At 38.3% G+C, this 25,180-nt stretch overlaps 2 protein-coding genes across 3 annotated transcripts; both read right to left on the bottom strand.

Annotated features, from left to right (window-relative positions):
• Positions 1 to 419: 419 nt before the first annotated feature.
• LOC117297730 (dehydrogenase/reductase SDR family member 12-like) lies at positions 420 to 7,134 on the bottom strand (the record flags this gene model as incomplete). The annotated part of the gene is made up of 7 exons (XM_033780879.1): positions 6,468 to 7,134; positions 4,651 to 4,784; positions 4,057 to 4,133; positions 2,050 to 2,145; positions 1,621 to 1,764; positions 1,231 to 1,338; positions 420 to 569 (listed from the first exon to the last, which is right to left on the bottom strand). Coding segments are annotated over exons 1-7 (741 nt in total), but the record flags the coding sequence as incomplete, so codon positions are not given.
• A 733-nt stretch (positions 7,135 to 7,867) lies between these two features.
• On the bottom strand, positions 7,868 to 16,639 carry LOC117297918 (dehydrogenase/reductase SDR family member 12-like). 2 transcript variants are annotated; one of them, XM_033781101.1, is made up of 8 exons: positions 16,463 to 16,639; positions 15,429 to 15,562; positions 15,012 to 15,088; positions 12,756 to 12,851; positions 11,102 to 11,245; positions 10,518 to 10,625; positions 8,873 to 9,110; positions 7,868 to 8,332 (listed from the first exon to the last, which is right to left on the bottom strand). In XM_033781101.1, the coding sequence occupies exons 1-8, from the start codon at positions 16,492 to 16,494 to the stop codon at positions 8,214 to 8,216; spliced, it is 948 nt and encodes a 315-aa protein (XP_033636992.1). In that variant the 5' UTR covers positions 16,495 to 16,639; the 3' UTR covers positions 7,868 to 8,213. The 2 variants fall into 2 exon arrangements, with proteins under 2 accessions (XP_033636992.1, XP_033636994.1); XM_033781103.1 differs by lacking the exon at positions 15,429 to 15,562.
• Between the last annotated feature and the right edge of the window lie 8,541 nt (positions 16,640 to 25,180).

Here is a 25,180-nt window from a genome sequence, read left to right as displayed (position 1 = left end):
AATCAAAATCTGAAAACAATTTGAAAATCGGACGTTTATTTTGGGAGATATGGTGTTAACAAGATTGCCTAATTAAATATTTACCTCGCTGTAAGTGGCTAAATAATGAAGAATTTTTACATGTTTTACTTTAAGGTTAAAGTTTATGTTCTAAGCTCCAATTTAATATAGGATCTAACTCTTTCATATTTACGCTCTAGGATATTAGGCTTAAAATAAAAACGTGTACAAACCCTATGGGATTTGGGCAGAAACAAAGAATAATAATAATAATAATAAAAATAATAAAAATCTTGACAAAAACAATACCTGTATACATAATACGCACCTAAGTAAAAATTCGCACTTGGTTGTTGAGCGAGGACCTTCTCTGTGACACACAGCCACACAATGGTATCCGCACCCTGTTCCGGTGTGCGCAGCGTGTCCTTTCCACGTGCGGTCTGGATCGCGAACTGCGGTAGATATTTGCTCAACAATGGCGTGTCCACTATCCCGGGACGCATTGCCGAGAAGTGCACGTTCGGATACTCCTTGGCCCACATTTCATTCATAATGAATTGGTGACGCTGCATGTATGGAATGATTAAACATGACGTCATTGTCCGCCATTTTGGAAAAGTGTACTCGTCCGTGTACGCGCTGCGCACGACTCTCAGCCAATGAAGGCTGCACGTGTGCACGTTTTATCAAATATGGAGGCCAATGCAAGGGGTCTATAGATATGGTTGCATTATTAACGTATACATTATTCTTGTAATAGCTTTCACACTTTATAAATGAAACTTAGAACGATAGACGTCGTTGTATCGTAGCTTTTTAAAAAAGAGACCTGAGGAGTTTATTATATTTTGCAAGAAAGTTCAGTCAGTTGTTGTCCATGGAACTTTTTAGAAAATCAATTCGAAATGAAATAAGGTCTCTGTACTTTGGGACATCTGTATTCAATTGAAAATATTATTAGCTGTAAAGTATTCTATTTTGTTTGTTATCGTTTTACATGTATAAAAGCATATAAACCTAAACAGTTTGTTATATTTGGCAAACAAATTCAGTCAGTTGTATATGGAACCTTTTAGAAAAAATTACTTTTTTTGTGTACTTTGGGACAACTAAAAAAAAAGTATTCTTACAAATTATTATTTGTAGATGTCAAAAAGCATAAACTCTTGTCTCTGTACAAATAAATAAATGTATATCTAAATAAATAAATAAATAAATCTTATTTACCTTGCTCCGTAACTGGCAATCGTATCCATCGTACGATTCCATGTTTTCGTTGTTAAGATCAGAGAGATTCGCTTTTTCTTCGTAGGCTCTGCGTGTAGAAACCATGATCTGTCAAAAGTGTGAACACTTTTAGTTTTACGTTTACTATCAAATCCGATTTTTCAATTTAGCTTTTTGTTTTTACAACTTGTCATTCCCTTATTAAAATGACATGGTGTTTGTTTAAAGAAAACATATAAACTTATGGACAAAAGCCATTATTTGAAACGTAATTGATTGATTATTTGATTTGTTTGTTCGAGCCTCGAAGTGTTACGTCAAACGTGTTCAGGTGTAATATTTTACGTCGAGTATAACGGATAGGCTACATCACAAATAGGCGTAACTCACCACTCGTGATCCAGGCGTCTTGTTGATGGTCGGTAGCAGAGTCTTCGTAAGGAGGTACGGCCCCATGGTATTTATTGCAAAGTTTTTTTCAAAACCGAAGTCCGTAATCTCTCTTGTATATACTATATCTGCAGCATTGTTCACCTAATAATAACAACACGATAATTAAACATTACCTGTTTTCAAAAAGGCACTATACAAAAACACTGAATTCCTTTATAAAGGGGCTGTGTCGTCATAATCAAAGCAGGGACACATTTCATAAAGCTACTCAAAGCAGAAAATACTGCTCAAAAATTTCCGGCTTTGCAGAAATGAGCAGGATACCAGCAACATTGTGCGTGTGACATGGTATAGTGGCCGATGGTCCTGTCCTGGTAAGCATAATATTTAAAGGACAGGCGCAATGTGATAAGATCATTTTCATACCAAAGCATGAAGCTCTTTCCAGCCCTCCGCGAACTTTGTTGCAAAGTCATGGACATCTCTGGGCTTGGATAGCTCCAATACGTGTAGATGTATGTTCTGAGACAGGAAATAAGAATGTATAAAATACTAACGGAAATAAACACACTTTCTTCATTAATGATGATTTTGGAATTTTGCAATTAGTGTAGCAGTGGGAACATGAAGTAAAGGTCAGAATACACAGGGTATTGAAATGTTGCGATTCCTGAGGAAGAAAACCCCCGGATATGACCCATTTAATGGTATTTAAAGGTATACAGACTATAAAAAGAACCTGAATGACAAAAGGTCGTCAATTATTATGCCTATAGTTGGCGTAAGATTACACCACAGAGCATCTAGCGGAATCAAAAATTCCCGGGGCCCTTAAGCGGCCCCGGAACCCATCCCGTAAGGGCTTCGCGATCAACTACATACGTGTTTAATTCACGTTTAATTAATTTGAAATGTCGTTATAAAGCAAAATACGATAAAGTATTTTCTAAATATTGTTATAAAAAATATGTTTATTCTATAGGGCCTATAACAAGTTGTTGGTTTTCCTATTGGTAACTCTTTTTGATTTTGTTTTGTTTACTTATTTATTCTTCTGCTTGTATTTGCTCCTTTGTAATTGTGTAATAACCGATACTAGGACTCTTTGAATTAAAAATATTACGCTCACTAAATTCCACATTTATTTATATTTTTGTATCCATAAGCTGCTGAATATTCATGATGTATATATCTAGCAGCAAAACATGCTCAAATGCTCAAACACATCTGAATATCATTATACATTTTAGTCCCGCTCTATCATACTCATGGAAAACCTATTTTATAGCCTATTTTGCAGCACATAAAAAGCTAAGCTGGTGTGTCCAATATTTGTGCTGGCATGTTTCTTGGTGTTACAAAAAACCTGTCCAGTGTTATATGTTTGGTAATAATAATATAGCCACATTCAGTGGCGTAACCAGAGGGGGGGGGGGGGGGGGCAGGGGGGGCTGCGGAATCACAGAAAAGTATATTCTTATAGGCCCTAATATATAAATCGTTTATAACTAAAATGTGATTATTATACACCCACAATTTCAATCCTGTATTTTGATTTTGATTTTTTTTTAAAGGCTTACACTTGTCACAATAAGGCCGAGTAAAAAAAGAAACATGTTTAGCGTCCGGGTTTCTCAAAAAAGGGAAGGAGGAGGGGCTTTTTATTTTTTATTTTTTATTTCAAGATGGCCGCCATTCTTTGTTAAAATGTCAAATATCCATTGCTTTTTCTACCGCTGAAATACACAAAACATGAATGAAACTTTTTGGTCGAGGCATTCAGATAATACATTCAGATTGTTTTTGCACATAAAAAAATGAAATACAAAACACTGAAATAAAGTATACAAACAATAATTTCATTCGTACCCACAGAGCCTATTTGAGAATGCCGTGTACAACTCTAAATTGATACTTGGTAATCACTGTTGGTAATTTAATCCTTGTATACAGTCGAAAAGTTTTATCTTATACAAATGACAAGATCTCTAAGATTTGGTTGTTTTCGCAATCTTTTGTTACATGCCGACTATGTAGACTGTTTTAGAACGGCATTGGTGTGTATCAACTATCAGTTAACATATTTAATAATAATCTTGCACTAGTACTTCTTTGCCCCCCCCCCCCTAAAAAAAAAGTCTAGTTACGCCGCTGGCCACATTGATGAATGTCATGCTCAATCAGGCGGCACAACTTTGCAAATTGCCATAAAATGCTATTTTAGACGGGAAATGTGTTGTTTTATGCTGGTGCCCCATCTTTGTATTCACTCTTACTTTCCCTATGTGGAATAGCTAAGCAAAATTTAAGTCGTTTAATGTGTATAAAATGAAAATGAATGTGAAATGTCCATCTTTACCGCTCCTAAAGATTGATTTGAGAAAATACTTCATTGCGGAGAAATTTATGTACTCAACGACCTTGATCACTCACCTCGTTCCCAGTTTTCTCAACAACCTCTTTCCTTGTTTCCTCATCAGCATGCTGGCAAATCATATGGACAGTGCCACCTGAATAAAGTTAAGTCATAAAAAGGTGTTTTGGTATGACACTTAAAAAACTCTTTTTTTTAATGCAAGTTCGCCCCAAACAAGGATAAAGCCACTTTTGGTAAGGGCCTAGGCTGCAAGAAGAAAAACGCAGAGGAGCTTATGAGGTATGAATTGATATTCTCCTTAAAACAGTCTAGATTAATTGTGGGATGGGGGAGGGCAGCATGCGCAAGGCAAGGGGTTCGAAAGAGATACAATATGTGGAATAAAGATGTTGGAATGGCGCATTGCTCTACATCTCGGCAAGGGGTTCGAAAGAGATACAATATGTGGAATAAAGCTGTTGGAATGGCGCATTGCTCTACATCTCGGCAAATTAAAAGTGATGATGAATTTATGCACGACTGATAGCTTTTTGTTGAAATCGCGCAAAATATATCTCTAATTATTATTGTTATTATATGACAATTCTGAAAGCTACCACAACAAAATCCTCCCTTTACATGGACGTTGTCAATCTTCCCAGGGCTTATACCTCGTTTAGCAAGTTCCATAGTTACGCTTTTCCCGATGCCTGTGTTTGCTCCGGTCAACATAAATGATTTGCCAGACAAATCAACATTTAAGTCATTTTCGTCAAAGTTCTTTGAAGCAGCCAGGAATCCACCCCTATTTTGGGAAAGAAATAAAGCTAATAAAATAGATGAGATGGTAATGCGTTCTTGACGAGGAGAATTTCTGGGATTAAAAAGCTATACATTTGGGGTATCTTTTCTGAGTTCTCTACTTCAGACCCTTTCGTTTTTACTGACTTTCCTTAGAAATACAAATGTCGTGTAGTCTAAAACTTACAGAAGAGCGCTGGTGTGGTTGGAGATTCTGTCCCCCCGGTGAATCTGTCCCCGGACCAATTAACCTGCATGGCTTGCCTAGGGTACAGCGTCCCCCGAGAGAGCGTCTCCTAGAATAAACGGTTTCTTATTATTAGGTTCTGTCCGCCGTGCTCAGCGGAGATTTTGTGCCGCAACAGAGAATGTGTCCACCAAATTTTGACGTCTCAAAATCCAGCATCTGAAAGCACACACCTTCGTGTGACAAGGGTGTTTTTCTTCTATTATTATCTCGCTATTTCGACGACCAATTGAGTTCAAATTTCCACAGGTTTGTTATTTTGTGCATATGTTGAGATACACCAAGTGAGAAGACTGGTCTTTGACAATTACCAAATGTGTCCATGTCTTTAAATACTGGCTTTAGTTAACCAGTCAACCTACATTCATTCAGACTCCATTCTTTATAATGCATTTCAGGAGGACATTAGCTTAGAAATTGCGGGGAAACCGTCTTTGTTCCTCAAAATCCCGAATACCTTTGGTTTGGTCAAATGAAATGCACCTTTGAGTTTGCCAGGAATTCTTTGTCAACATGTACTTTGTGATACATCTAGACAAGAGTTATGTAATGTTTTTGTTTGTAACTGGTTTTGAAATATTACATGATGATTCCCGGGCTCTTCTACCCAAAGAAATAAGCGTAGGCCGTTTGAAAGGAAATTTCGAGATAAAACCATACCCAAGTTATTTGTACAATCCTCGATATCGTCAGTCATGGCAAAGTTTAGACGCTCAGCACATAAACTACAAGTTGAGGTTGGGAGACATACAGGTGTAGTATTAAGGGATCATATATTCACTGCTTGGATAATGCTGAAACGGAAATTCATTTAATTCGTTTTTGCCCAAAGTTTACTGTATTCATAAAGAAATTGTATGAAACTACAATTTGGTCAAAGTGACACAGATTCATTTAATTCGTTTTTGCCCAAAGTTGACTGTATTCATAAAGAAATTTATGAAACTACAATTTGGTCAAAGTTACACAGATTCATTTAATTCGTTTTTGCCCAAAGTTTACTGTATTCATAAAGAAATTGTATGATACTACAATTAATTGGTCAAAGTTACACAGATTTTAGTATCTCATCTGAGGAGGACACATTTTTTTTCTTACGAGTTATCATGATAAAACCAATATGAGTTGTGTTGCGAAGTGAATATTTTCTGCCTTTAAGTTAAAGGAAACCCAAACACAACTTAACATTTTTGTTCACGCTAAACTCTCCTTATAACTTTGTTGGATTAAATTTGGTTATTGTTGTAACCCTTCATCAGGGTATGGGGGTTCGTTTCCCCTGTTCTTTTATATAATAAAATTCAATACAATACAATACAATATATCTAAATCTCTCAAACAATAGGTCAGGGGCAAATTCCATAAAGCTGCTTAAGCACAAAATGTTCTTAAGCACGAAACTAGCTTTTGCTTATTATACACATGGCTGACTTGACTTACTTAAGTCGTCTGAGTTGTTCTTGATCCATCATGGCATCCAGTGCGGGCAAGTCAATGTTCCAAGATCCACCAACGAAGTGTGTGCGGTGGTTGAATGTTTGCAATTTCAATAGCTCGGATCTCCATTATTTATTAACAAGTAATGTAAACATGTCTTTGCTGGTACATGTATGAAGTACTGGTTGATGGGATTACGTGTTATTTCTGTAAGGAAGATTGGAGTGTGGATCCAATGACTTATTTGTCTAAATCACCTCATACACCAATCAAAGCACGGAAAGCTTACGTCACTTCACGTTTATCCAATGAAGTCATTTTAGTCTCCATCAGAACCAACCTGTGGTCATTTAAATTTAACTCAAAGATGGCAGAAGCAAATCACAAGTTAGCGATCATTCTATTAGTAAGGCCAATTTGCCAAATTTATATCAAAAAAATCATATAAGCCAACAAAACACCGCACTCAGAAATCAGTATAAGCCAAACAAAAGAGCGCATAACATTGAGGGAGAATCAAAGCAAGTTTATACTGCCTGTCATTAATTTATTACTGGCAAAATACAACTGTAATTTCTCTAATATATCCATTTGCAGCCTCTTAAAGGAACACGTTGCCTTGGATCGGTCGAGTTGGTCTTTGAAACGCGTTTGTAACCGTTTATTATAAAATGTACATGGGTAGAAAGATATTGTAAAAGTAGAATACAATGATCCACACAAACATGCCTCGAAATTGCAGGGTTTTCCTTTTACCTCGTCGACTAACACAATCGGTCATTTATGGGAGTCAAATTTTTGACTCCCATAAATGGCCGACCGTGTAAGTTCGCACAGTAAAAGGAAAACCACGCAATTTCGAGGCAAATTTGTGTGGATCATTGTATTCAACTTTTCAAACATCGTTCCAACATATGCATTTTATTTTAACAAAAAAACGGTTACAAATGCTTTTTACAGACCAACTCGTCCGATCCAAGGCAACGTGTTCCTTTAATACCTAAAATACACAAACAATTATAAAAATTATGATGTTTCCATAAAATAAAATTTAAGTGCTAAGCGTCAAGTTGTGAACGTCATCTTTGAAACAATTTGACGGAACTGTTATGACGTCGGGGAGAAAATTTGCGGAGTTTATTGCAGTGATGACGTTATGTACTTTATTAACCTCGCGCAATTCGCATCCAGTATGTCAGTTGTTTATCACTGTCACATTCACACATGCATACATACAGTTGTTTATCACTGTCACATTCACACATGCACACATACAGGACTGGCGCCCTCTAGAGTCTAACCCCTCACTCATGTACCTTTCCATCAACATGGCTGCCAAGTGTTAACGTAATTAAAACTACCAAAGTTGATGATACAAGCTGACCCCCCCCCCCCCCCCCGTCTATCTCTCTCTCTCTAAATGCCAGCAGGAGGCATTACAATCACCTAAGATTCGGTTCGGTTTTTCATCTAGAGCTGTCTCAGACGGATGTCATAGTTATATTATACTTGACAGATTTATTTTGCGCATGCACGACATCCAACAGAAAACATGTGCGAATCGTACTCGCCGCCCCGGGGGGGTTGTATCACTGAAGCTATCAATGATTGTAGCCAATTGAGAAAGAGATCACTAAGTATCAAAATTACACCCCAAGTAATTGTCCAAATTATATTTTAAAAAATCATTTTGAAAACTCAGAGAAGAGATGTTTCTGTATTGTGGCATTTTCTGCAATGACCTTTGACCTATGCATCCTTTCTGACGTCATCAGCCAGTTTTTCCAGATAGCGCATGAGTTGCCGTTTCTCTTCAAATGACGAGTCCGTGTCCAGTCCAGGTAAATGTTCAGGTACGACCGAACGATCTGTGTTGATATGATGAAGGGGGGGGGGGGGAAACAAGCAAATCAGGGTGTCTTTAAAGCTCGTATGGAGGTAGACCTACGGGTATATTTTGATGGTGCCTGAAAGGCGAAGTTTAACCTTTTGTTTTACCGTTTGATTGTTTTAGTCTATACATGTGTAAATATACAGTAAAAAGATCTGTGTTGAGAAAGAGACATTATTTTAAGGTTTTAATTAGTTTGATGCTGACTTCTAAAGGTGAACCTTTGAATTTGTGAACCGTTCCGTTGTTTTAACCAGTAATAATGCAGACATATACAATTAAACTAGCCTGTGGAAATGTCATTTCAAAACGGTGGGTATGTAGAGGTTTTTAGACGCAGTAAATCCACGTATAAACAACAGTCCGTCATTGAAAACCACAATTTGAGACTTGTTCCATGCACGAAACGTTTCTCAGATTTGTTTTGTTATACTCTTAAACAGCACTCCTTGGGAATTAAATCTAGAAAAATTATTCATAAATACATGAGAGGGTTTTAATATAATTAGATACGCACCCAAATAAAACTGCGCATTTGGTTGTTGGGCGACCTTCTCTGCGGCACACAGCCACACGATGGTATCCGCACCCTGTTCCGGTGTGCGCAGTATGTCATTTGCACGCATTATCTGAATCCTTTCAACCGGTAGGTATTTGTACAATAAGGGCGTATCCACTATCCCAGGACGCATTGTCGAGAAGTGCACGTTCGGATACTCCTTGGCCCACGTTTCATTCATGATCAGTTGTTGACGCTGCATGTAAGAAAGTATTATACATGACGTCATTGACTGCCTTTTGGGGAAAAGTACACTGCACTTGTACGCACTGCGCACGACTCTCAGCCAATGATTGCTGCACGTGTGCACGTTTCATCAAAGATGGCGGCCAATGCAAGGGGGTCTATTGACCTTTCTTTTGTTGATAAACAAACCGCCTTGGTAGTAGCCCAAATGTTAGTTAAACACTAAATCGTAAAAAGAGATTCTTTAACAAAATTAAACATTTTCTGCAAACGTTCAATTAAATAAAAACATCTCTCATCATACTTAGTTGTTTTGTTTTTAACAAAATCAACAAGTTTTGTTACATTGTTAACAAAAATAATCTTTTCTTGATTTGCACTTATGGCTTTCCATCGTTTTCCAATCTGGGTTGGCAAAAACTTGGGCTTTGACGTTGCAAAATAAAGGTCTATAGATACTACATATGATTGCCTTATGTATCTTGTAACAGCTTTCTTACTTTGAAAATGAAAATAACCGACACATGTTCTTGTATATATATAAGTAACTTTAACCAAATCCATTTGAATAGTTCATTGTATTTTGCAAGAAATATCAGTAAGTTTTCAATGAAACTTCTTAGCAATTTAATTCTAAATTGAATAAGTATTCTGTACTTTGTTACAACTGTAACCGTTCAAAATATCATTGACTCTAGGCATGGAGGAAGGAAGAGAAGGAGCTCGAACGAATGGACTTCAAAAGTCGAACCCGTGGTACCGCATCGTTTAACGACACCTCGTAATCACTCACATACCTTACACAAACAATGGGCGACCTGGCGTTTGTGAATTTGCGCGTGCGCACTTGGTTCTTGGTCAAACTATGGCGTCGTATGTCGTATGGATATAATAGAGGAAAACTATTTTTTTAGACGCGATAACATTTTTGGACGCTACTGTACACCTTAACGATTAACACAACTGAATACCAACCACCCTCGTGTGCCTATACCCAAATTTTGATTCGCCGCTAGTGACCGGAAAGTAACAAAAAATGAAAAAAATATATGCCATGATGTTTCAGTGAAGCCACCACAAACGGTAAATGAAAACGTGTATATTCACATTTCTTGTCTCCAATGATTCAACTTTACAGGAAGGCAACGGTGCAGAGCGGCGGTACCCCACGTTATGTACAAAGAGATCTAATCGAGCTCGTTAATCGGCCGTCTAGCTGGAGGTCTCCTATCTTTATCCACTGGTCAGACGGGGGCATTGTCAGGGTATTCTTTTGTTCCTCTGCGGTTTTGCGGATCGTTGGAGCTCCTTCTCTTCCTTCCTCCATGCTCTAGGGTACCTAGTATTTAATTTGTTAGTGTTTTACAAAAAAATAAATTGTTGTCCCGCGGGTATCAAGAAATACAATGAAACTTACCTTGCTACGTGTATAGCAATCGTGCCCATCGAATGGTTCCATGTGTTCGTTGTTAAGGTCGGAGAGATTAAGTTTTTCTTTGTAGACACCGCCTGTAGAAACCATGACCTGTCAGAAGTGTGAACACCTTGATTTTTTACGGATCTAATCAGAATCGTTTTTCATGAAGCTTTTTTGTTTGTTTACTTAATTTGTCTTTCCTTTATAAAAGGGAATTGCACCCTTTTCAGACAGGCGCGACTCTGATCGAAAAGCTTTGGGAGCGGGTTTGGTCGTTCCGAACGACTGCTACACAGTTGACCTTTCAACTTCTAGCGTGCCCAGTCGCTCCTATATACCGTTTCAGATGTCGACTTTCCATTCACGTAATTCAGAATTTGGTTTGGGCGCGACTATGTAGCGCCTGTCTGAAATGGGGGATAATAATTGTGTCAAGAAAACCTAAACATTTATGGTCAAAGGCCACTTTTTGTCGAACGTACCACGAGGTGTTTACATCAAAGGCAAAACAAATTTCAGGCGTGATATCATTTGTTACGTTGAGATAGGCCGGCTACATCACAAGTAGCCTAGGCCGTACTCACCACTCGTGATCCAGGCGTCCTGTTGATGGTTGGTAGCAGAGTCTTCGTAAGGAGATACGGCCCCATGGTATTTATTGCAAAGTTTGTTTCCAAACCATACTCGGTGATGTCTCTGGTTTTTACTACGTCTGCAGCATTGTTCACCTTAATAAAACGATAATTTCACAAACACGTTGAATCACTTCTTAAAGGGGCTGTGTGCACCAAGGTTAACTAAAATGTTGACCATTTTTACCGAAACCCATGCTGGTCTACCATTGATTGGACAACCCCTTTACTGTAGCCGACCGTTTGGAACCGGCCTCGAGCCCATGGTTTTTGTTCACTGGTCTTTATGTCTGTGGTCCCAACAACATGTTCCATTCTAACATGTATAAAGGGCAGAGGGAACGAGTGACAGAGGTGGAAGGTTGACTAGGGACTTCAAAGTGAGTCGTTCGAGTGAGTGCGTCACTGCGCATGTACGTTGATGGTCGGTAGTCAATCACGGGTCGACTAAAATTGATGTGCCCATTCGAACTTACTCTTGGCTGTTGCGCAACAGTGTACGTATGCATCAAATTACGCAATAGTGATTGCACGTTGGCTTTCCTTGAGACCCACTTGCGTGTGCATGACAATATTGTGCAGGTAATTATAAATTATACATACCAGCACAAAATTTGAATAACTATTGAAATTGATCAAGGAACTTGATTAATTAATGCACACATGTTCATAAATCAAGTAAACAAGTTACCCACAATTAATCATTCGGCCACACAGGGTTAAAACAAAAGAGTTGTTGTGGGGCTCTTCCGAGGCCATTGAAAGCGCGGGGATCGCAAAAAATGTGGATCATGAACTACATGTATACCGATATAAGTACCTACATGGATTTATCGTCAAACTGCGCAAATTTTGGAAGAGTAGTCTTGAATAAATGTAGAATCATGTACTAAGTGTACACATTGTGCAGACTATTGAGTCCCTCTCATCACAGTTTAACTATTAAACAATGTTGTAATGATGGTTGTGCCCATGTTATTGTACACGCCTTTCCTACTCCTGCCGATAGGTGACGCTCTAATGAGACATAAACCTTTTAATATCATTGATCTTATCATTCAATACCATTGATCTTATCAATGGTATACTTCTGGACACCATTTATTTAGTTAATGGTTTACCATTCAGTAGCATTGATAACATCAATGGTAAACCATTTAATACCATTGATTACATCATCAATACCTTACTGATAACATCAATGGTGTACCATTCAATACCATTGATCAATCCAATATGAGGGTGCAAAGTCATATGTATGCATACAGGGCTTTGATCATGACAGCACAACCCAATGTGTTTTCAGATGCCCCCCCCCCCACCCAAAAAAAGGCGTGAGGCATGAAGTATTTGATTAATAATTAAGTGAGAAATTCCTCTTTCTCAAACATACTTCAGATGGAGCTGTTTCTCACAATGTTTTATTCTATCAACAGCTCTCGGTTGCTCGTAACCATATTGTTTACGCTAACAACTATTTAGATTAATTAGCAATAGTTTTCGGTGCCTTTACACACTAAAATATTCTGATACTTCCGTGCCTGTGGACCGATTAGGGAACCATCATGTTAAAGAGAGGCGCAATGTGATAAAGATTATTTCATACCAACACATGAAGCTCCTTCCAGCCCTCGGCGAACTTTGTTGCGAAGTCGTAGACATCTCTGGGCTTGGATAGCTCCAATACGTGTAGATGTATGTTCTGGAACAGGAAATAAGAATGTGTAAACTATAAAAGGAAATAAAACTGGCACACTTTCTTCATTTATGTTGATATTGGAATTTGGCAAATGTAGACATTGAAAATGAGGGGAAGGTTGTAAACAGGGCATTGAATTAAATACTGCATTTCCTTAAAAGGTGTATGTACTTTTTCCTTACACAGTTTGAAGATTATGATAGTAGAAAGCTTCCCTTGAAATTTTACTTACTGAGGTGCTGTAGTTTTTTAGAAATGAGTAAAAGTAATAATTTTCGTCCCAGTTTTAGCATGTAAAAACGTATAAACCAGTTCTGCTATGGTTTTGGTACAATATCATAACTGGTTAAAGCCATTGGACCCTTTCGGTACAGAAAAAAAAAGTTCACATATTTACAAATAACTTACAGGGTTTACAGAAGGTAGTGGTGAAATACTTCTCTTGAAATATTATTCCATGATATGCTTTACTTTTTGAGAAAACAGTAAAACAATATCAATTCTCGTTGACGATAATTTATTTTAAACACATGTCATGACACGGCGAAACGCGCGGATACAAGGGTGGGTTTTCCCGTTATTTTCTCCCGACTCCGATGACCGATTAAGCCCAAATTTTCACAGGTTTGTTATTTGATATAGAAGTTGTGCTACACGAAGTGTGGGCCTTGGACAATACTGTTTACCGAAAGGGGATTCTACATGCTAAAACAGTTTTGGTCCCATGAGACCAAAATGATTTTGTGTCTTGTTTTACTCATTTCTCAAAAACTACACAGCCTCAGTGAGTAATATTCGAAGGGAAGCTTTCCACTATCATTATCTTTAAACCATGTAAGTTTAATGTAAATCTGTGGACATTTTGAAAAAGTATTCGAATTCTTAAAGGAAAACAAAAACAGGGCCCAATTTCATATAGCTTTAAGCATAAAAAACATTGCTTAACAATTTTCTGCTTAAACCAGAAAGGAGCAGGATACCACTCACAAATTGTACATGTGACATGGTACATCGGTAGTTTGGCTGGTAACCTTACAGGTAAACATACTTGTGTTATGCTTACCAACTTTTTGTGCTAAAGCAGCTCCATGAAATTGGGCCCTGTTGATGATAGGCAGTGATGTACAGACTATGACAAAAAGGTACTCAGCGGTCTGGCATCCTGCCCCTCCCACCTTTGTCATGTCTCCCAGCTAGGCCTATAGCTATTTTCTAGGCTATGTTTATGCGCTCGCTCACTGAATAGCACGGCTACACAATGTTTCCCTCCTCGCCAGCCCCAAGCTGTGCACATTTATTATGCTGCATTGGACGCGCTACCGATTTTGGGGTTAAAATCTTTTACGATTATTTTCACATTTATTTATAACTTGTAGCCATAATCTGAAAACCTGATGTCTTTTGTAAAATATTTATAACTAAATTTAAAGAAACAATTGAAATTGACATAGGCTTACAGCTGGAAGATCACGTGGTTTAGCCGAACTATAAAAAAAAACTGGTCCGGGTAAACCACGTGACCTTAATTTTTGCGTAAAATTCTCATAAATGCTAATTTCATTATACATTTTATTGACCGCTCTACCGTTCTCTTTTTCCACAAAAAAAGAAGAAGGGAAAAAGTTGTTAAGTTTTGTTGACATGCCAAAATAAATATGAAATCAAGAATAAAGAAATCATCACAATCACTATAAAACAGAGGGTTTGTGTTTTTTTGATGTTTTCAATAGTTTTGTCAAACAAATTTAACTCCTAGATGACATTTTCTGTAATTTTTTTCAAACAACTAAGCACAGTGTAGCCCAAGTAAATATTTGAAGAATTGTTCTTGCTTTGCCAACATGAATAAAAACCTTCTTTAAACATCTTTTCAAACCTGTACATTTTGAAAAAATATCAGCTGAAAAATCTGAGCAGTAAAAGTATAAAGAGATATCCAGACATGGGGGAAAAAAATGGTGTCGGGGGGTTTTGAACGGTCGGGCGGGGACGATCAACAATTCTTTTTTTTATGTGGCCTTATGTCTGTGCTGGTATGTCTCTTGGCGCTTAAAATACAATATTGTTGTTATTGTGGATTTTATAACCAAACTTTATGGATATCATGCTTATTCAAGCGGCACAATAATTATTGAGTTTGCCTCATCGACCTTGATCACTCACCATGTTCCCAGTTTTCTCAACAATCTCTTTCCTCGTTTTCTCATCAGCATGCTGGCAAATCATATGGACTGTTCCACCTGTGATGAAAGTTAAATCAAAGAGATACATTTTTTAAATTAAGGATAATGAAAAGGTATAATCTAAAATTTACAAATTGTATAACCTGTTAAAGCAAGATCCTCCCTTGCCATGGACGTTGTTTGTAATGCAATTTTTTACTAAATTTTTGTTACTTTTTAACTGTTGTGTATTTTTAAAACCATATTGCTATTTTAGCTCATGTTTTTTATCCTGCATTTTAATGTTTTTCTTGGCTGTACAACGCTTTGAAACAGTGTCAAAGCGCTTTATAAATGCATTTAAGTTAAGTTAAGTTAAGTTAAGTTAAGTTAAGTTGTCAATCTTCCCAGGGCTTACCTCGTTTAGCAAGTTCCATAGTTACCCTTTTCCCAATGCCTGTGTTTGCTCCGTTCAACATAAAAGATTTGCCAGACAAATCAACATTTAAGTCATTTTCGTCAAAGTTCTTTGAAGCAGCCAGAAATCCAGCCCTATTTGGAAAGAAATGGAGCTGGTAAATAATTAAGCTGGTACGGCCGCTGTAATCGATATGCCAAGAGAATTTAAGGGATAATAAAGGCCTTAACTTGGTATATCTTTTCTGATTTCTCTTACAACTACAGCAGGCTGTATTTCACTGACTTTCCTTAAAGGCACTGGACACCTTTGATAATTGTCTAAGACAAGTATTCTCAGTTAGTGTGTCCAACATGCATAAAATAATAAACCTGTGAAAATTCGAGCTCAGTTGGTCATCGAAGTTGCGAGAAAATATGAAAGGAAAAACTCTGTAAAAATGAAAACTCAATTATTGGTCGTCGAAGCTAGTTGCAATGAAATAAAAAACACCCTTATTGCACACAAAATGTGTGTGCTTTCAGATGCTTGATAATATGTTGTATTATCGACAGCTCTCTGTTGCTCGTCACCAAGTAAGTTTTTATGCTAAAAATATTTTGAGTAATAATATTGCCAATAGTGTCCAGTGCCTTTAAAGGCAGTGGACACTATTGGTAATTGTCAAAGACTAGCCTTCACAAGAGGTGTATCTCAACATATGCATAAAATAACAAACCTGTGAAAATTTTAGCTCAATCGGTCATCAAAGTTGCGAGATAATAATGAAAGAAGAAAACACCCTTGTCACACGAAGTTGTGTGCGTTTAGATGGTTGATTTCGAGACCTCAAGTTCTAAACCTGAGGTCTCGAAATCAAATTTGTGGAAAATTACTTCTTTCTCGAAAACTATGGCACTTCAGAGGGAGCTGTTTCCCACATTGTTTTACACCACCAACCTGTCCCCATTACTCGTCACCAAGAAAGGTTTTATGCTAATAATTATTTTGAGTAATTACCAATACGAAACTGGACACATGTCTGATTTACTTACTTGAATCGTTTTCTTAGTTGCTCTTGATCCATATTGACATCTAGTGCAGCAACTTAGAGCCACAAGTTCCCCCAACGATGTTCCTGTATAAATGTGCAGTTAGTTAAAGCTTCCTCCATGGTTTAAGTATTGCTATTTCTTTTATAAACCAAGGAAGCATTTAGGGCCTGCCAGCGAATAAATTAATTAAGGAAAGTAATTGTTCGTTTGCGCGTGAATATGCTACTCTTTACGATCCTTCAGTGGACCATGACTGTATTTTATGGCAATGCAATATTTAACAGGTAGGGTGGTTTAGGGAAATATGAAGAAGGCCCTTATTTAGTACAGATAATGCATGGTATACTGTAGTGTATAGGATATATACAATCATAGAGGACGGAACCCACATTTCTTCCTCCATGGTACAATAGGAAACCAAAGATATGAACAATCAAACATTGACGATGGTCAACGAAATATGAAATAAAACTAATGAAGAACAATTAATAAACAAACAACAAATGCACAGTAAATTTCGAGAGGAAAAAAAGCATCATCCATCCAACGTAATAAACGCAACTAGCGGGATGTCGCGCTTTGCGCTGGTGGTTCTTTCCTTTATGTCCCGTTGCGCGGCACCCGCTAGAAATCATTGCGTATAGAAAGAATTCCGAAGTAGGGTGGTGAAAGGGTGGGGTGGAATAGGTGGCACTCGGAGTCACGACGAACCTTTTAGTACTTTGTGAAATCGTACACTTGCCATTTTTTCCCCGTTTGTCGGTCCCATCTATGTTTTTTTTTAGTTTTGCGCGGGTCCCGTTAGTGGTTCATTCCCAGTCCCGTTTATACCCCGTTTTTACCCTTTTTTTTCGTTCAGTTTATTATTTTCATGTACTGTATCAATTTCAAGTCCCTTTTCACGTTTTCCTTTACTTTTTATATCCCCAGCCCCGTTCATTTTCCCCGTCATTTATTTCGCCGTTCCCACCGTGGGCCCCTTCCCTCTCTCGTCCTTTATCTAACCCGCGCCTCAATACCTCCCCGTCACCGCGATCCCGTGCGCGGCCGATCTAGTTATTCTTTTCTATATTATGATCTCTATATCTATGTGATCTAGTTTTGTGCACAAAGACATGAGAAAATCATGTTTCTTTTTACTCTTTATGGAAATTAAATGTTTTCCTCAACGAATAACAAAATTTCCTTAACAGGACATCATGATATACCAATGTAGATCACTGACCACAAATATTTGCACCAAAATATAAGCCGAATCATCTTGAAAAAGGTGATTGTCTTAGGCGAGTTTAGGATCAAAGACGCGGAAACGACATAATAGTCGCTAAAATGCATTACAGCGGCAAGGTATTTTGTCAGAATTTCAGTATTATACTTTCTGCTTAATTTTAAAAATTTATCAAGAATATAGTACGTTGTTATATCAAGCAGCCACATCAAGGACATTTCATAGATTGTCGAGGAAGACATTCAATTCCCATAAAAAGTGAAAAGGAAAACGATTTTCTCGTGTCTTTGTGCACAAAATAGGCACAAAGACTACCCAGCAATGGCGCGCAGGTGCTGGGCGCCGCCAAGCGCTGACGGCAACGCACAGAAAATGTACACTGGAGATAGGCAATGGCGGCCCTCATGCCAGAACCCGCGTATGTACGCGCGGCCGATCTAGTTTTTATATTCTATATAAATTTTATATGGTCTTTAGTGGTTTAAGGCCATAGAGTTATATATAAGAACTAGAGGGCGCACGAGTGATGCTTCGTGCACAAACGCCACGTTCATTTTCTGTGTGTTACCACCAGCAAGTGACTTTTTAGCGCGTCCATGAAGAACGCGAAATTTTTGAGTACGGCTTATGGCACGTATGTACGCGCGGCCGATCTAGGTATGGACCTTATGCATTGACGTCATCCAGCCGCCATCTTAGAGGAAAAAACGGTGACGAAACAATCGAGACGCAAAGATTTGTACGCGCGGCGCACAGTATTGGCCAATAAACAACCTCCTTTTGACCTCTAGGTGAGGGCGCCCTACTGAAATGGCGTCATATGCATAAGGTCATGTGCCATGTTGGTAGTCTTACCATAGATATAGAATTAAAATAACTAGATCGGCCGCGCGTACACACGCGCCATTGCCTGTGTAGAAAAAGTTTTTGTTCGCCATGGACGCAGTAAAAAATTCCAGTCGAAAGGCGATGCGCGGAAATGAACACGGAAGATAGGCCTTTGACGCGCTAAATGTCGCGTGCTGACGGCAAAAAGTCACGTGCTGATGGCAACGCACAGAAAATGTACACGGGAGATAGGCAATGGGGCCCCCATGCCAGAACCCGCGTATGTACGCGCGGCCAATCTAGTCTTACGTGTAAACGCCGCGTCACCTAAAAATGCGCACTTCACTGAACATTGACATTGACCACCAAAATGGCGCATCTAAATTTATTCTGATGATGACATCAGGTGAATTGGGTCAATAAGCAGTTAAAGGGACACGTTGCCTTGGATCGGGCGAGTTGGTCTATGAAATGCGTTTGAAAACCGTTTGTTATGAAATGCATATGGTCTGTTTCAAAAATAAAATATAATGATCGACACAAATATGCCTCGAAATTGCACGGTTTTCCTTATACGTCATGAACTAACACGGCACGCGAACTTGAGGAGTCAATGTTTTTACTCCATAAAATGGCCGACCGTGTTTGTTCATGGTAAGTACGCATGCAATCGGATCTTTGTATAAAACAACAAGCAGTAAAATATCCTGACAACTGACAACATGCTGTTGGCATCGGGCCAAGCAAACTCATGAAACAATATACTACCAAGACAATTATACACACAAAACAAAACCCGGAAGGCGGCGCAAAACAAAAAGTCGACGCCCAAAAATATTTATGTATATATATATTGCCGCCCCCCCCCCCCCCCCACCCTTAGGGAGATACACAATTAATTACATACCCTTGGGGTTTTTTTCAACAAAAAATATAACCCCTACCTCGACGCTTCGTTTATTCGTGGACAGCATTATTATTATTGCCTTTAATAATCCATCGTTCCCAGCTGCAAATAATTAGTATAATTAGAATTTCATCGTTCAAGGCCAGCGAGTAGCCTACAACTCAAGGAGACCTACATCTTCAAACGATCAATCTAACAAAAAATCTTTTCTGGAAAATGTAAAGTACTGGTATGGTCCTACTTCGTATCTATACTATTAAAAGCGTAACCCGCGCCATCTTGGATTGAAATTAGAAGGTCCAGTGGCATGGCATCCTTGTGGAAATCAACACGGTTGTGTGTGTGGAATTCAACACGTTTGTGTCTTTTCAGACGTCGGGTTGCAAGTCTACAAAACCCTGACCCAAACTCCCACTTACGAGTCATCTGATTGGAGGAAGTTTGGGCGGCGACCGTGTGTCAACCACTGGTCGATGTTGTTACCAGACTTCCTAGAAATCTTTCTGACAGGTGACTCATTGGACAGTGTTTCGCAGATGGTTCTCCGGATTGGTTCACTCATTGCCCCTTGCCCGCCCACCTGCCATTCGATCCGCCCTTTTTGGTCGGGTTACTTTCGTGTTGTACTGAGCATGGTTCTCCGGATTGGTTCATTCACTGCCGCGCAGGGTCGAAGAGGCTGGGTGCCAGGACAAAACCGAATGAAATCTCACGAATTTGCATTGAATGAATGAAGTAACTCACAGATTGATGTTTCGCAGGCGACCATAATGTCAACCACTGGTCGATGTTGTTACAAGACTTCCTAGAAATCCTTCTGACAGGTGACTCATTTGTTGAAAAGATTAAATTTAAATGGAGAATATTTATAAAAAAAACAGTCACTTCCAAACGGCATGAGAATTATGGACAAGGCGGATGGGATCAAACGGAAGCTTTATAATTTGGAAAAATTGGGTAGGGCTATAGGTTGGAAGGAGCCTGAAAGGTGTCTATTAATAACATTTTGAGGTTGGGGGGGGGGGGCTTACACAAATAAAGTAAGCATGTGAAATCGAGCCCAACCTCTCCTTACATTCTGGTCAGTGTATTGTGAGTGGTGTGTTGTCTGGTTTTGAGACAGGCCACCTGTGGCTTGGTGAAGGAGGTCGCCGTGGGACTACTTTAGGTTGAAAGTGGGTGGCGACCTCGGACTTACAATAAATCTCCATACAGAAATTGCACTATTGATGCAAAACGTATCTTGCTGTTTTTAAACTATGGACACTATTTTTATAGAACAAATTATTTACAAGAAGAGAGTGTATACATTCTGATTCTTTTTGCCAGTAAACTCAAATGAGTACATGAATACCTTTCTAGAATACGGTTTGTTCATGGAGGTATAGTGTTGCAGTTTCAGAGTTTACCCCATCACGGAAGTTTGTGAAACTTAATACACGTACGTCAAAGGCTGTTTTGAAGCTGTACAAAAAGAACTTTGCATTGGGTGAAAGTTGTGTAGCAAAACGACATTAAGTTTCCATTTTGAATAAGTCCATTCACAAAATTGGTTAGAGCAGTGTGTCGGTCAGGTCTCAGAATGTACATTTTGCCAAATCCTTTTTGTAACCTACTTTAGCAATCGGCCCGTCGGGTTGGTTTAACTGGAGATAGTGTTAACAAAAGAGGCTTTATGCGGCCGAATGGGGTACATTTTTAGGAGTTTGTCAATTAAAAAATTGACCCAAACTGGACGTAACAAACCATAAAACTAACTTGACATGCTTTCTGAAAGTGAAATAAGTTGAGAAAATTAAGGAGTGAGGACGAACTTACCGTTTTTATTTAGTTTGTACGATATAGGGTTCCAGATATATGGGATGTATGGAGGTTTGTTCCTAGAGCAGCGTGAACATGAACGGTCAGAAATTGTGTCGTTAAAATTTCGCGAGATGCAATAAGCCCAAAGTGACAATAAACAATACACTTATTGACGTTCACAGTCACGTTTAGTGCTCCCGTAACGCGTAGCTTATTGACCAGAAAGTTAACAGGACAAATTCAGATGAGAATAAACTAAAAAGAGGCCTACGCTCTTACCGCCCACCCGAAAAAAAACCAAAACAGCGGTGGTAAAAAAACAGTAGATAGATTAGATTTTTGGCACACAGCATGTTCCGAAAACTCGCTTTATTTAGTGCTGTAAAAACGCTATATGTATCGTGGGACGTGACGCTCCATAATTCGCGATGAATAAGTAAAGGGCCTAAGATAGACTGGGTAAACTTAAAAAAAAAAATCAACCCTGAAGGCAAATTGTGTTAATTTATGGCATACAAGTTTTTTAGGGGTATTGAGGGTTGCTGAGCTCGAATGTGCTGTATGCCAAGCTAAAAAATGTCCTATAATGCCTCACAATGCCAAATCCAATATGGCCGCCACAGTGCGTGCAAGCTTTATGCGTGAACGGCGGGTATTGTAAACGGACAGCACCCACTCACTGCTGCACTGCCTTGTAACACCTCTTTCACAGTTCGACTCGGCCGCGGCTCGGCAGTTCGTCGATCTATACATGTAGGCCGGTGCGATGCGGCAGAAAAACAACAGTGAGAACCGAGCAGAAAATGTCATTTTTTGACGATTTTTTTTAATTTCACACAACAAAAAGGAAATGCAAGCATTATGAATGTATATTGAGTGTGTGTGGAAATTTTTGTAGTGTAGTACAACAGAAACTTTAGTTATTGCTGGCTAACGGCCGTAAAACTTTCAGCTATCAACGCTGATTTGAAAAACGTACAGCGTTAAGGAGGCCCAAAATATTAGACCCCTATTAAGGCTCACGGGGAGCCTTATAGTTTCTAGAAGTGTGCATAAGGTACGTCGTCTAACCCAAAACGAGGTGGGCGCAGCCACTGCAAGTAGTGGCGGACGTGCGCAATAGCTTCATTTTGGGTTAGAATGATGACACCATGCATAAATATTACATTTTGAAATATTTGTGTAAAGGATTTTCATCATCTAGCGGGGTGCCGCGCGAAGCGAATCGCGGCATCCCGCTAGTTACCATAATGTAGGTAGAATTACACAGGGCGATTATGTGTTGTTTCTCACAACACACTGGTGCTCAAAATCGTCCGTGTCCCAAAATCGACAGTCTAACGAACCATTCAATTGCTAGTACAAATGAACTAATAACATAACAAAATCCCTTCTCCGGAAGTACGGACAATAAATCAATAAATCCACTTTTTTGTTTAACTGGTAGGTTATATATAATGGAACTATGGACACAGAAATAAATATGTTTTTGCTGGTACATGTATAAAGTACGGGTATGGTACTCCGTATGATTATGATTAGGTGGTCGTGCATTGATTAGGAAGTCGGGTATTAAACACCCCGACCTCTGGTACAAATCATGTGTCAATATTTATTTTAAAAAATCATAGCTCCTGAACACACATTGAACTTTATAAAATGTATACATCGTCAGTAAAGGTCTTCAAAAGTCAACAAATGCTGCACAAAGTGTGACCCAGTATACGACATTGAATTGGAAGTTGAGGAATTCTAACTCCTGAACCAATGATTGGATTTTTACGGAAATTTCCTCTTTCGAAAACTGAACAGACGTCACACAGATTTGTCCAAAATATTTACACCGACTTCAGGTTTAAATCGAACAAAATAGATTCTTGAACACTGAAAATAAAACGCGAGGTCGTGTATAAGTTTGATTTTCAAGAACTAGCAAAACGAACACCTTGTTGTTGTGGTGTTACAAAAACGGAAAATCTAAACCTGTTCAGCACGAGTCTACGTTCCAGATGTCGTCATCCCAAGATAATTTATCAAGGGATGTTGACCACAGTTGAGCCGTGAAGACGAGAGAGTATACTGTTGGAAACGTTTTCAGAACTATTACATGGTTGTACCCGCATGTTTACTATTATTTATAGTTTATTCTTGTCCTTCATACCATGCAAAGCTTCAAACATCACTTAAGAGCAATAGACCCTTCCCATGAAATATGTAAATTGCACATAGCGCGTGCGCACTAACGTTTTGGTTGGCAAAATGAGGGAACATCGCGCTGTTTTGTACACGGCTAATGGGTGCGTGACGCAGACGCGATTGCGCGTCTGCTTAGTGCACAACTATAATATGGCGTTTGCCAACCAATAAGGTCTGTACGCATGCGTAAATGTAATAAGCATATTTCGTGGGAAGGGTCCATTGTGTACTGTAGCCAAATCAGAAAAATGACCAATGTGGTAATCTGGTAGGCCATTCAACTGGTACACTGCAGGGCCAAATTTCATAGAGCTGTTTAAGCACAAAAAGTAGCTAAGCAAAATAAAATGTTGCTTACCAGAATAAGGTTACCGCCTTACCGGACAAACTACCATGTTACGTGTAAAATTTGTGACTGGTATCATGTTCATTTATGCTTAGAAGAAAATTAGTAAGTAATATTTTCTGCTTACGCCAGCTCTATGAAACTGGGCCCAGATCAGAGTAGACTAGTTCCTAGGTAGTATACCATGTATATATACAGGCAGAATATAAATTTGCGTAGGTTTAACTATACAATAAATACCTGAAGTACAATTGGAAATAATTAAGAAAGTATTTAAGTGAGCTAATTGTTGAATTAATTTGTTTTTAATTATTATCATAATTTAATTATTATGTACAATATAATATAAAGATTTAGACTATATTACATTTGTATAAACTCAATTAACTTGACTTTGAATAGAGTTGAATGACATTATTTGTGGATACCGAAGTCTTAACAAATCCTCACCTTTTCTCCATGGCCACAAATCAATCTTCTTAAGAAGAAACAAAAATGAAATAAAATCTGTGATTTAAAAGAAGCTTTAAATTGAAGCAAAAAAAAAAAAAAAAAGTTGGATGGGAAAAGGGCATTGTTCATATTTTCAAACAAGGGTAATACTTTGGTATGGCCCTTACCCCCCCCCCCCCTCCCAAAAAAAAGGAGTAATTTATATACGAAAGCTTATTTTGTAATAAAAATGGTTATTGTAGTGAGCATACTGCAAATTGTCTCAGACGCTATCTTGACTAGAAATTAATCAAAACATTTGAATCTGAGAAACAATTCATGCATAAATCTCTGGCCGGAGCATTCATAGACACCACTGAAATTTGGATCTCCAAATGTCCCTTTTAGGCGATCTTTTAAGATCCAAATTTGTTATTCTATTGTTTGTTTATTGGTTTGTATATTGTTCTTGTAGTTGTTGTGGTTTTTATTATCACTTAAGGTCTCTTTTAGCACTTATTTTCCATTCTTTAATTTAAATTGTTTCCCAGAGTTTTGGTGTATGTCTCTCTTTACAATTTTATTAGGGCCACAGCTGGTCTGTTTGTACAATCTCTTTGCATTTTAAAAATTGTGCATACTCCTATTGTATATTTTATAACTTTCCATTGTATATAGTTTATTTCTTTAATTGCGTGTCATTGTTCGCTTGATTTTTTGTTGTTGCTGATTTTAAACTTTTTTTTATATCTTGTTGTTTTTGCTGATTATCTATTTTTTAAATATTTCTCTGTATTAGCGCCATGGAGCATTGTTTTCAATGGACATGGCGCTATATAATTTTTTACTATTATTATTATTATTATTGATTTCTAATCAGCAGGGTCACTCCAGATGAAATAATTTGGCAGGATGCTTACTAACATTAACCTCTTTACACTACACTAACCTCTATACACTAAGTGGGCTTTCGGATAG

This window comes from Asterias rubens, chromosome 12, assembly GCF_902459465.1.
Source record: "Asterias rubens chromosome 12, eAstRub1.3, whole genome shotgun sequence".
Lineage (NCBI taxonomy): Eukaryota > Metazoa > Echinodermata > Asteroidea > Forcipulatida > Asteriidae > Asterias > Asterias rubens.
The sequence above is the reverse complement of the archived record's forward strand: the minus strand, read 5'-3'. Positions and strand labels throughout refer to the sequence as shown.

Bases quoted from the DNA above. Each gene is read 5' to 3' on its own strand.
- LOC117297918 (XM_033781101.1), bottom strand. From the start codon at position 16,494: ATGGATCAAGAGCAACTAAGAAAACGATTCAA. The intron at 15,563-16,462 runs GTAAGTAAATCA...CTTTCCAAATAG, and splicing joins CAACTAAGAAAACGATTCAA to GGCTGGATTTCTGGCTGCTT. The intron at 12,852-15,011 runs GTGAGTGATCAA...TTCCTGTTCCAG, and splicing joins TTGAGAAAACTGGGAACATG to AACATACATCTACACGTATT.